The following is a 13,693-nucleotide window of genomic DNA, read 5'->3' as shown; positions in this document are numbered from 1 at the left end:
AGGATGTTGGTTGTTTTGAGTATGTGTAGGAGGTCGCATAGGACTGGATCCTTTGAGGCTTTGTAGACCAGACAGAGGTCCACGAGGAAACCACAGTGAGTTCTCAAGAATGTATTGAATGAAGCTGCAAAAACTGAATTCACCGAAGGAGCTTTTTTTTTTCTAGTGACAAAATCTTCACACTCTAACAGTGACGATATTTCATATCTTTCTTTCTCCTCAGCAACATCAGACAACAGGCTCCTCAGACTAACACCTGGGGAACCAACTTAAACAACAGTTCAGTACAGCATTGATTCAACTCCACAATAGAAATATCTTGACATCACCTTGAAGGAGATGAAGTCAGGTGAAAGGGCAGTACAAGCCCTTAAGAACAGTTGTCAACCAGGGTTACTTCAGATCATCATAAACAACACTACTGCAATGTGATATATCAAGAAAGAGCCACAAGGTCCAGCCAAGTGTACAAATAAGTCATTTTAATCTGGCATTGGGCAATCCAACAAAATCTTTTCCTCACTGCTGTTTTTATGGCAATACAATCTCTTAGCAGTTTTTCAACAAACAGCAACTCTCTAAAGGATGCCAAACATGGGCAGAATTGCTACTCACTAGAATGCTCAGCTTCCAGAACTTTCTTCTCTTATTCAGTAGCACATCACATGGAGATGGGACATTATCTCTTTTTATGCCTTTCCTCTGGCTTTACTGATTCAGAAAGTCCATTTCAAAGCCAAGCAAGACAAAGTAAGACTAATTCATATAGCTCTTCCTTGGGCAAAGCAATCACAAGTCTTTACTGATGCATTACATAAAATAGCCTCCTTGGTAGCTTTCTCTGAACGAGATATGGACCCAGCTGTGAGGCAAAATTCTGCACTCCAACCTCAAGTTTCTTATTCTTTCATCTTGGAGGATAGGATATTAATTCCACACAAGACTACATTCTTTTTAAAATGTTTAAATATTCTGAATGTTTAAATACACAAAAGTCATATATCTTCAATAACAGAAGAGAAGTGCAATACGAGCATTGTCACAAGGTCTAGAGTATATGAATTATCCAGTGCCAGCACTGCTAGGTTATTTCAATCTTTCTGTCAAAGTGAATCTGGTTTATTCTTCAATCAAGGTTAATATTTTTGCATTTTTTGCATGCACTCCTGCCTTCCCTCAAACTGCAGCAAATCCTTCATTTATGTCCCACCTTAAAGGGATAGTGCAGTTAACCCCCCCCCCCAAAAAAAACAAAACAATATTTCACCATCATGGGAGTTAAACTTTATAGTTGAAAAGTTGACCACCTTTAAGGAACCATGAGATTCTGTAGACTTGGAGTATCTTTCACATAAATCTCCTTCTTCATGGCAGTCACTTCATGTTTTAGAGTCTCAGAAGAACAATAATTAATCTGCAAATCCCCATCACATTTTTCCATAATATAAGAGCACTGTAGACTATAACTACCCTTTTCCCTAATGTATGAGTGTTGCTGCAAGTGAATGGTATCTCTCTGCCAAATATAATTTCATCTGTGTTATTAAACCAGTTCCTCTAGCTTTTAGTTTTCTATACCAACTACCAACATACTGGTGAATACCTGTTGCATATTGTGGAAGCTCACAACTAGCACATATATTAAACAAGAAGGACTTAATCTATGAGAAAATCTGATTAACCCCTTTTTCCACCTGAGAAAGAAAAGGAGGCCCTACCTTTCTCAGAATAAATACTATCAAAGTGGCTCCCCCATTATATTGTCTTCTGTTACGATAAGTACAACAAACCACTGCAATGCCACGTTAGAACTCATTCTACAAAGGCTGCATTTATGTCTGCAGCTTACTTTAGAAATAATTCCACTCAAAACAGCTTAGAAACAGCATCATAGTCTCCTGCCAATGCAGTCAAATAGCACTATAAGCTTAAGGTTCAGTCAATGGGTAGGAGAGGTTTTGGTATAGCTGTGCCATGGATACTAACTGCCAGCTTCCCAGAAGTATCCTTGCACTGCTTGTAGTATTCTCATATTTTATAATATATTGTAACAGAAATCCTCCCTGAAATAAGACAGTAGAGTTGTGTGAAGTACTTTTTTTTTTTGGGGGGGGGGGGGTGGAATAGTGGGAATGTGCCAAATCTGCAAAGTTAATTTCACCAAGTATAACATGTGCAAACACCAATCAGTGTAACTAGCTTCACCGACAGGGGAATTTGCCTTTTTCGCAACTGTTGTGTGACATTGGAGTTTGTATATATAAGTTCAAGGGCAGCTGTGTGTGTGGCGGGGGTGGTGGGGGGTGGTGGTGTTCCCTGCAAAAAAAAGTTTACTTTTGTTTGACAAAGGTAGCTTCTGCAGAAAGTTTTCAAACTTTTTACCAGCACCAAATCTATCTTTGGTCAGTCAACACAATTCCAAGGATTGTTTATCAGTTGTTTTACAGTTTCTGTTATACAACTGTTTTGAACACGTTCATGGTTGCTTTTTTGAATTGTTATTTTGCTACACATAGGTACACAGGTGCCTACATTTATATTTATATACCAGAAGTGCACAGTCTCATCGAGATGTATGACAATCTCAGAGTTGGTATATATACGTTTGGGGTGTGAGGCACAGCTATTGGGTAAATGCTTGACCAACATATCTTTCCTAATAACTTAAACCAAATGTTACAATTTACTGTTTTTATACACACACACACACACACACACACACACACACACACACACACACACACACACACACACACACACACACACACACACACACACTCACATACATTTTACAACCACATAGCATGCATGTGTCACAGAAGCAACACACTACAGCCTACTTTAAACATGGTGCCATAGACAAAAAGGGTACAAATCTTCTAAAGGATCATGTGTCACACATTCAAATTTTCCTGTAAGAGTGATGAGGATTTTGTTCATTTTATAAACAAATAATTGCAAATATAGCAGAAGCATATACATATTGATAATGCATGTATACCATTGAGAAGATAAGTACATACACACATGCACACACACTGACAAAGCAGAGAAAGTCAAAAACAAAAGCATATAGACTTTACCTTTATTACACTGGCTGTTACCAAGCACTGTACAAAAGGAAACAATAAAACCTGACAGGCACATTAAAACAATGTAAAACAATGCAGTAACAGACATAGCATTGAGCAAACATAAACAGTACAAAGTCTAACATTGACCAACAATTGAATGCTCATTATCTGAAGACTGAGTAAAATAGGTGGGTCTGTAAGAAGCATTTAAAACGGGCCAGTGTTTGTGACTACATCACCAAAAAGGCAGCAGACTCCATACATAGGACCCTAGAAAGCAAAGGCCTAAATCACAGATTACTCAAGATGAGTAAAATGAACTGCTAGCAGCTCCAGGGGGGATGAGCACAGGGGCCAAGTCAGACTGTACCTGTTAGTTGCCCCAGGGAAGATGAGCATGGGGCCAAGTCAGACTGTACCTGCTAGCAGCTCCATGGACAGGATGAGCACAGGGGCCAAGTCAAACTGTACCTGTTAGCAGCCCCAGGGGAGGATGAGCACAGGGGCCAGGGCAGACTGTACCTGCTAATAGCCCCAGGGGAGGAAGAACACAGGGGCCAAGGCAGACTGTCCCTGCTAGCAGCTGCAGGTAATATGAGCAGAGGATCCAAGTCATACTGTACCTGCTAGTAGCCCCAGGGGAAGATAAGCACAGGGGCCAAGTGAGACTGTATGCAACCAAGAAATCCTGCAGACACAGGGGACCTAAGCCATGCAGGGAAAGCCAGACCAACAAAAGAACTTTAAACATGTTCTACTGCTTGATATACAGCAAGTGCAGACTCTGCAGTACCAGTATAAAATGTACATGTACCTTGAGACCCCAGTGAGTAAGTCGGCTGCAGAGTTTTGCACCAGTTGTAAGCAGTCAAGTTCTGTGTTTGGGAGCCCTAGACATACAGCACTGCAACATGTAACACAAGATGTCAAATAAAGAATTTGTTTTCATATGTAATTATAAGTATAAGCAATGCTATACAGTAGAATCAGTGCACATGAGATAGTCGTCATTATGTACATTAATTCCTTTACTCAGCACATGAGAGCTACACAAAATGATGCTGATAAAAAAAAAAAAAAGTTAACTTGATGATGAGTTGCTGATTGTGCTTCTTCAAAAATTCTAGTGCAAAGTGAAAATTTTCAACAAAAGGACCAAAAATTGTGGTGAACCAAGTCTCAGAGAAACAGTCCAAAAAACAAAACAAATACTCATACTTGGAGACGCTTGTAACTTCTTATAAGTTTAATAAAAAATTCTACGTGCAGAGCATGCAGCTTTTAGGTTAAACCCTTCTTCAGTGCAAAGATATAACACAATTAAAATACTAATTATATATTAAAATGAGTATAGTCACATGATAAAACCAACCAATGATCTTCGATAACTCAATGGGAGCATCAAAACATATAAATAGCTTTCAATTAAGTCAATGAGGTACTTAATACATACTTCATAAATGAAATCATTAGAATAAAATATTACTATTATTGTAAAACCTTTATGTAGCTAAACAAATTAAATTTAAACAATCAAGTTCACATGCATTTATTATTTCTTGTACTGCATTTGTTTTTTGATCAATACTGGCTTAATGCTTACTGATGTGTTCAAACTTGGTCTACTATCAGGCTGCATCCTTATTATCCATTCATACTCTCTACACTCTAACAAATTATATAGATCCCCACCTCTTAAATTTCTAAAAACTTGACCTATAACTTCACATTCAGCTATATGCTTGGCCAAGGCATTAGATGGACTGTTTCTGTGCACTTCTGACGGATGTTCTGTGATACGTTCTTTCAACTTATGGCTGCATTTACCCACATAGAATGCAGTACATGACATGACATGACATATAAGAGAAACAACAACAAGACCTTATTTTAGGCCCCCACCATCACCTGTACAGGCATAGAGCAGTTTAGGTGAGAAAGAATATGTGAGATATATTAAAACATTTAATAGAAGAATGCAGGAAGCAAAGAAAGTTATAACAAAGAATTGGGGAATTTTGGGGAGTATGTCTGAACTAAGAAACTTTGTTGGTGAGAGACCGAGTTTTGCCTATAGGAATTGTAGTAATCTTAAAAATAGGTTCTGCTATAAAGAAATTACCTTTTTGGAGAAAAAGGAAATACTGATGAGTAAGAAACAAGGGACCTTTCCATGTTATAATTGCATATTCTGCAAATTTATATAGTGACAATACTTCTAAACATCCTAGATCTGGAAAGATTTATACCTTTAGTTTGTTTGCTACTTGTAACACCATTAATGTTATATATCTAGCAACTTGTATGTCATGTACCATGTTCTATGTGGGTAAATGCAGTCATAAATTGAAAGAACCTATCACAGTGCATCCCTCAGAAGTGCACAGAAGTAGTCCATCTAATGCCTTGGCCAAGCATATAGCTAAATGTGGCCATGAGCGTATGTTTAAATTTAGAGTTATAGACCAGTTTTTTTAGAATTTTAAGAGGTGGGGATCTATATAATTTATTAGAGTGTAGAGAATATGAATGGATAATAAGGCTGCAGCCTGATAGTAGACCAAGTCTGAACATGTCAGTAAGCATTAAGTCAATATTGATCAAAAAACAAACGTAATACAAGAAATAATAAATGTATGTGAACTTAATGTTTTAAATTTATTTATTTTTTTTAGCTAGATAAAGATTTTACAGTAATAGTAATATTTTATTCTAATGATTTCATTTACGAAGTATGTATTGGATACCTCATTGACTTAATTGAAGGCTATTTATATGTTTTGATGCTCCCACTGAGTTATCGAAGATCATTGGTTGGTTTTATCATGTGACTATACTCATTTTAGTATATAATTAGTGTTTTAATTCTGTGTTATATCTTTGCACTGAAGATGGGTTTAACCTGAAAGCTGTATGCTCTGCAAGTGACATTTTTTTATTAAACTTATAAGAAGATACGAGTGTCTCCAAGTCTGAGTATTTGTTTTGTTTTTGAACAGTGAAAATTTTGCCTGATTTCTTTAATCTCCCTACACCACTCTCTGCTTTCCAAATCAAGGAAAGAGATCCCCTTATGCCCAGTCATTTACCATGATCCAGCATCAGGTGAAGACAGCCTTTGCTTAGGTCCATTTCTATGCTTACTTTCTCCTAGGTGATTATAGTCTGCTGTGTTGCCACAGAAACATGCATGCTCCCACACACGTGTGCTCAAAGGATGGCCACAGTTCCTTTTGATTGGTGGTAAGCAGTGGAAGTTACTATACAATAATCATCCCCAAGCTCATTGATCATTTGGTTTACACATTATCTGAATGCTTTATTTAAGGGGCAAACATCGTCTGTAAACGCCATTAGGTTTGGGTAAGCTCAAGTCTGTCCATTTGGCTTTGGAGGAGGGGGGGGGGTTAGGGCTATGAGATTTTAATGAGCTTCATACTGTAGTACTGGGTTTGATTCCCTCATTTTATATTTGCAAATTGGTTACCACTGAAAAGTGGCATGCATTCCATGGGCTTACCTGATTAGTAGACAAATAAATAAAAACTGAAGAGTCTGTTAGTCCACTATAGATGTGCAGAAATAGGGTGTCAAACCAAAAATACCAAAGACAAACCACACTGAAAGAAAATACCAATGTGTTTTGAGTGCTTTCATCTTTTTAATATCCTAAGACTTCAGAAAACTAACACAGAACAAACAAGATCTGTTGAATACAAAATTCTTATGGCAAGACTCCTACAAAATAAACAGTGAAGTTCTTTATGTGTAAGTATTTAATCTACTTACACAAGTCATTTTCCAGTATGCGCTTAATATTGAAATGTACATTTAATCCAGGATGTGAATCTACATTCAATCTAATCTGCCACCATAACAATGCTACATGCAAGCACAGCAATGAATGCAAGAAGTTTAAAGGATTTCATTTTTGTGTGTGGTCGAACAGATTCATATGAATTATGGTGTGGGAATACTGAGACATGGTTGGAAAACAAGGAATTGTAGTAATTAAAGTACAGAAGGTAAGAATTCAGTAACATTATGCAGCAGTTGACATGCTCACTTTTTCCAATATATTGCCTTCAGTGGTGCTTTACAAACCCAGTGGTGCATTAAGTGACTATGGCCACAAGAGACATGATTCTTGTGCCACAAGGACAGGCCTATTTTGCCACCATTATACATCCCAGCTTTTTGGAATGGCTTGTTAGTGGTGGCTCACTATACAATGTCTGCCCTATAAGGAAGGCCATATAATCTAGTTCCTGGGATGTTATATACTGAGAATTTAAGTGGGCATCCAGACTCATCTAACATGAGGATTCATTCACAGAATCAGTATGCTTCACTGCTATGTTGAATGGACAGGTGGTTCTTTCTTATTAAGCTCTTTTGTCTAGCGTATCATTTTTACCTTTCACACCTTTACAGTGACACATTTAAAGCTAAGTGGGTTGTACATCTACATTGCAAGGTTACTTCATTTCTTAGCTGAAGTTGTGATCTTCTGTTTGGAACATCACCACTATTTCCCCCAGTGAAGCGTCCAATATCCAGCCAAAGGGTAAGTAAGAACAATAATTAATTCTGATTAAAATAATTCCCTTAATGAGCTCATTTTAAGGAGAATTCAGAGCACACAGAGTGAAAATAAACAAACAAACAAATGAATATATAAATAAATAAATACATACTTTCAGCAGTAATTTGGAGAGTTTCTGCTTTGCTCATAACTACTCTGGGTGCTATGATTTGGTGATACCTTTGGTTTTAGTCAGCATTTTAACACCACTTTCTTTGGTCTCTTATCTGGTTAATAATAATTATTCCACAAATGTGTAAGCTGGGAGATGACATTTAGTAGTTAATGAGATGGCTTACTGGAGTTTAACATTGGGGGGGGGGGGGTTCAGACATTTATAATCAGCCATGAGAATCTGCATTTTCAGCTACTTTGAATCACCACAGAAGGAAGGTTTCCTTACTCCAGAATTGATTATAAATAGTAGCAGATATACCAGGAATGTATAAATCACCCCCATGCCATTACTTTTTGTTATTTTGTTAACTAGGACAGAGCACTGACTCCACTGGATCTATTTCAGTCTCAGTTGCCATTTAGCATTTCATTTTCTCAACGTGCATATTTTTGCTGAACTGATCTAAACTCATTTTACTTGAAGATGTGTTAGATCTGGTGCACACGGATACACTTCCATTTTTTCTAAGAACTTGCCTCTCAGGTGAAGTACCAGCTGTTTCAAGTATGAAAGACAATAACAACTTTGCAGTATTTTCCACTAAAGTATTTCATATATGAACTCAGTTTCTGATATATTTAATATTTCCAGTTTTAGAAGCATCCTTTTATGTACAATACCTTGCCAGCTGTACGTGTCCAAGAGGAACTGGGAAAAAGGTGCGAGAATAAAAGTTAGGCCCATCCCAGACCGTCCAATAGAGTATGCTGTTGATAATCTTTTCTTAAAGTATTTGGCAGTAGTAACAGATCCTGCTTGATACAGTACAGCAAAGCCAATACCTACAAAAGATCAAACATAAAAACATTTACTTTTTCCTGTAAAAGACTAAGTGAATTGTATAGCTACATTACAAAGTTACTTTAATTTAGCAAGATCCTTTGCTTGTTCTATATTTAGTATTGAAGACCTGACATGAGTCTAAAATGAGAAATTCTGACATGACAACTCCCAGTGACATGGGGATGTATAAATGCCTGGGTAAGGATTAGGTGGGAACTTCCCATTACTTTATTTCACAATAGAAAATATTGAAAGGTGTCGCTTATACCCTTATAACAGCCAGCTAAGTTTATACCATCAGTGCAAATGGCTTGTTGTCTGACAAGAATGATATGACAGTGCCAGAAAGTAGTGACAACCAAAGGTATGGGCTTTCAATATTTCTGTTTTTTTTTTTTTTCACAACGTGGAAGTTACAGAACATAGTACATTTGTACTATAGCAACAGATATCAGCTCCATCTTACATAAGTAAACTTTACACTTAAACTAGCATCAGAAACCAAAGATATCACCAGATCCTTCTTTAGTTACATTATGAAACTGAGAAATAATCCCTTGCAATCTGCAAAACTAAACCAAAAAGGTACTACCCATTCAGACCCTAAAGACACAGCTACCATGCTTGCAGACAGATTTAATGCCAATTTTATTCCAGAACAGTCACTAAAATTCCACAAATCCCTGAGTTCCACTCACTACTAAGATTGCCCTGGAGCATGTCCTGTCTGTACTCTCTAAGACTAAAAACACCACTCCCATGGACTCAGACAATTTACCTGAATGCCTAATTAAACAAGACATATATGCTATTGCTGAACTCCTCCTGAATTTGTTTAACTAAAGTCTAGCCACAGGGAATACCCCTGAAGTTTAAAAACAGCTGTATTGGTGCCTCTGCAGAAAAGGAGCTCTACCACAGACCGCAAGAATTACAGACCCCTCAGCCTTACTAGCCTAGTTTGAAAGACCATAGGCCATATCACCTCTGACCTCTTAATCTATGATATTAAAACTCTTATACAACTGGATCCACAACAGTCTGGCTTCAACAAAGGCAGATCACGTCTAGCAAACTTGGTAAACTTTTTTGAGAAGGTTACAGAGGCAGTGGACAGTAGCCCCTTAGTCCATGAGGCATTTCTGGATCTGGTCAAGAACGTTGATAGTGTACCCCATGTCTGTATCATAGACAAGTTAAAATAACTAATGGTAAACTCTTGACTTGGTAAGATGGATTGCAAACTGGCTGAGGGATAGAATTCACACACTTAAGGTGGAAGGTGCTGCTTCAGAAGATAATAATGTAACTAGTGGAGTACTACAGGGCTCAGTACTGGGACCATTCCATTTTGGTATGTAGGTTTGATTGCCCATTCCCGCATTCATAAAGTCCTTACTAATCAAACATGTAAAGTGGAAGAACTCGAATGGAAAAAAAAGTGCATCATTGTCACGTTTGGGAGACACCCCTCATCTACAACAACATAGCAAGTACCTAGCACCACACAAACAAGGGCAGTCAGAGATCTCTGCCCCTGGGTCAGTAAGTCTCTGACTTTAACCACCATGTTGCAACAGTATTGAAGAAATTCTTCTATATAACAGAACTGATTTCCAAAGGTCAAAGGATATTATTTTCCCTCTATGCAGTCTTCTAATTAGACTAATAATTGAGTACAATGCTTCTCTAGGCATGCACATAGCCAGACATATTTTGCAGCTAGAAAGGGCCCACATTTTCTGATGAAAACAAATTGATCTAAAAACCCTTAGCTAACAAAATAGACTAGAAGCCTTACGACTGTACTCTGTCTCTTATAGACTCTTGCATGGAGATCCATGCTTGGTATTCCATGCTATCAAAGGCTTCATCATAATGGATCTCTCATACCATTACAGGTGGAATGACTACACAAACACCTGATTTAAAGATGTGAACCTCCACCAACATATAAAGAAAACATGTTGGAGGAGATAGATTTACTACCCAGTGGTTGCTCCATATCTAGAATAAATTTCCTCCGAATAGAAAGCAGAGTGACCCCATTGCCTCACTCAAGCCTAACTTTGATGATTGATTGGATACACACAAGTTCATCCCCACCTTGATATGCTTTTCCCTCCCTGAAGTATGTGTGCATGTTGGGGGGGTTACATCTTGAGGGTGGTGTTTGGCAAGATGCACATGGTCTTCAAACTTACCTTCCTTGTAGGTCATATGATCCTGAAGAGACTTTTCTATCATACTCAGCCAAATGTACACTGTAGTCATACAGAAAAGCAAGGTGAAATATAGTGTTCATGCAGTTTGCAAATTTATGATTTACTTTCCCATGAGATGGTTGTTGGTCTAGTACATTTTATGAAAAAATGATCACTGTAGTTTGATCCTGGGGTTAGTATATATAGTTGGGGTGGTGGTGGTACATATTGCCTTCTGGAGAGAGGTAGTCATTGGTGTTGCAACTATGCATGTCTATTGTTTAAAATGTATTGTTTTGAAGTATTTGGTAAAATACAATATAAAACAAACAAGGTGGGGGGCTGCACAGCCCACCCCACTCCACCCGCAATGTAGGTGGCTGTGCCCCCCACACCCCCTAACTATATATACTAACTCCAGGATCACACAACAGTGGCGAAAAGGGCATATACCTTTTATTTGCCTTACAGTACTCTACACAGTGCCATATATACTAAGTTCAGTTCAGTGAAATGCGATTCAATGAAATGAGTTTTCAGTAATTTGTATTGTCAGCGAAGTGCTTGGGGTGAAATGAAATTCCGTGAAATGAGATTCAACAAAATAACGTAGACCCATTTAAACATACTAAGATTGATACTTTCATTAATACAGGTTGTTTATTTGGCTAGCCTTGATATTTGTCCAGTGTTCTACTTTGGAAGAGCTTTGAGAAAATTAAAAGAGGGGATATATCAACACCTGCTAGATATAACGAAGGAAAAATCTACCAATGCCTTGAGTAAACACATGCAGGAAAATAACTGACATAGATTTGGTTTTGTAATGATAGAACAGGTGGAAAAGGACCCTCAGGGATCTTTTATGAATGAGCACCTTGACAAAAGTGAATTGAAATGGCAATTAAAATTAAGTGCCACAAGTTTTCCCAGTTTGAGTTAATCTTGCTCACTTAATTCTGTGTTTAAACTAAGACAGTACAATGCTTAGTATTCTTGTATAACATAGTTATTCACCATGTATGCATCCAGTGCTCTTTCTTTTGATGTCAATTGAATGGAAAGTTTTTTAATTACTTTATTAAGCAGTGATTAGTGTAGTACAATCACATGACACTTTTAAATATATTATTTAAGTTTTATTCTGAATGTTGTTCCATTACAAAATATGTGGAATTAAAGTGCTCTTCTGTTTTTATTGTTTTAAGGGTTTTCAACTGCATTAAAGTTTTATTTTTCCATCACAGCATTTGGAGCTGGTTTGTCACTTTTTTGGCACCACAGGCATTGTGGTTATTCAGTTTGTGTGTTGGTCCTGCGGAGAATTCTTCAATGAACCCACAAAAGGTGTTTTTTTTTTTGCATCATTACAGTAGTTTTCCTAAGTTTTATTTGGAGATCAGCAACATATGATGTTTTTAAATACCTTTATTGAACTATCACTTAAGACACAGGCAAGCATGCATTTATATCAAATAAAACAAACCATATTAGCATATTCCCAGTTGCAAACATTACATATCACATGTATTCTTTTGTATGATTATCGTCAATCCAACATTACATAAATTGATCGATTCCTGTTTTTTCTAAAACCTCACTCCAACTCAAAAACATTATTCTGTGTGTACTGTTCCCACAATTTGCTCCTAACCTTCTGTAAAGATTCAACTTCCAGTTCATTTATTCACCACAAAAGGTGTCTTTAATACTTTTGGACAACCCAAACCCAATGCCATACCACTGTCCATTCTCTATAGTGAGAGAAATTATGATGGTCATAGAAACAGCAATTCAGAAATTTTCTAAAGTCCCACCCAATCCCCCACACTTAGTGTCCAGTGTTCAATGACCTAAATGAACATGCTCATGCCTTTAAGGACTTACCTCAGACATCATTGGCTTGTTTTATTTTTGGTCCTTTTATGCATTGTGGGACTAGAAATCCTGCTCTCCACCTGTGCAACAACTATGGCACTTATTCTTTCCTCTTCCCACATCTTAAACATAGAGCCACACAATACCACCCCCAGAGCTCTTAGTCTTGTCTCACTACTCAATGTTTGGTCACCAGTTGTGAGTCATTCTGCTTTGATACCATATACATCTGCTGTGAGTCGTTTGCTGTTTTGGTTGAATCTTATTTAGTACCCATTCCTGAAGTAATGGGCATCATGCTTTTTATAAGCGAGGAAGGCCGATTCCATTGATATAGGGGGATAAAACCCAGACTATGACCCAGGTGACCTGAGTTTGACTAGCAGCTCAAGTCATGTGGGAACTGCCATGGGATAGGAAATGAGTGATATGGTTTTGTTGACTTGTTTCTTTTTGGGGGAAATAGAAGGGATCACATGCCTGAGGTATATGTTCCTGTGGTTTAATCTGTAGTGGAGACCACAGAGCCTGTGGGATCTCTGGCTGGACTACATTCTTTACTTATGCTGGACTGATGAGCCCATATAAGGCTGAAACATCTGCAGTTAATGGAGTCTGGCTTAGTGGGTGAACTACATTAATAAAGACATAGGTTCATAGGTGTGTACTAGGCCAATGGCCCTGGAGCTTTTACAAGCCTAGCCAGTAGAAGTGCCCTGGCATCATGCCTCTATTAGCTCCTGGTGCCTCTATCAAGTAGAGCCACTGGAGTGATCCCCGGGGTGAACCTTCTATTTCCCATCCACTCATTAAGATTTCTCTTGAAAAGGCCCAGTGAGGTGCTCTGTCTGACATGTATGGGAAGCCTAGTCCAGAGCATGGGCAGTCTCTGGGTTATGATCCTGTCCCTTCAGCATGTTCTGCTGATTGCAGTAATAAGGTTGAGGTCCCTGGAGTGTGTGGTGTGGAGAGATTGGGATTTCTCTAGGTG

At 38.0% G+C, this 13,693-nt stretch overlaps 1 protein-coding gene across 6 annotated transcripts in view; it reads right to left on the bottom strand.

The window, feature by feature from the left end:
• Window positions 1–13,693, bottom strand: part of SLC16A4 (solute carrier family 16 member 4) — a 439,791-nt gene that overhangs the window by 184,098 nt on the left and 242,000 nt on the right. For 5 of the 6 annotated variants that reach the window (XM_044076896.1, XM_044076894.1, XM_044076899.1 and 2 more), the window contains one exon: window positions 8,458–8,619. The exons of the other annotated variant lie outside the window; for it this stretch is intronic. In XM_044076896.1, coding sequence (XP_043932831.1) covers window positions 8,458–8,619 — 162 coding nt within the window. The remainder of the gene's footprint in view (window positions 1–8,457; window positions 8,620–13,693) is intronic. 6 annotated transcript variants of the gene reach the window in all.

Source organism: Protopterus annectens, chromosome 7.part0 (assembly GCF_019279795.1).
Source record: "Protopterus annectens isolate FY-2018-M chromosome 7.part0, PAN1.0, whole genome shotgun sequence".
NCBI classification, from domain to species: Eukaryota; Metazoa; Chordata; order Ceratodontiformes; family Protopteridae; genus Protopterus; species Protopterus annectens.
The sequence above is the reverse complement of the archived record's forward strand: the minus strand, read 5'-3'. Positions and strand labels throughout refer to the sequence as shown.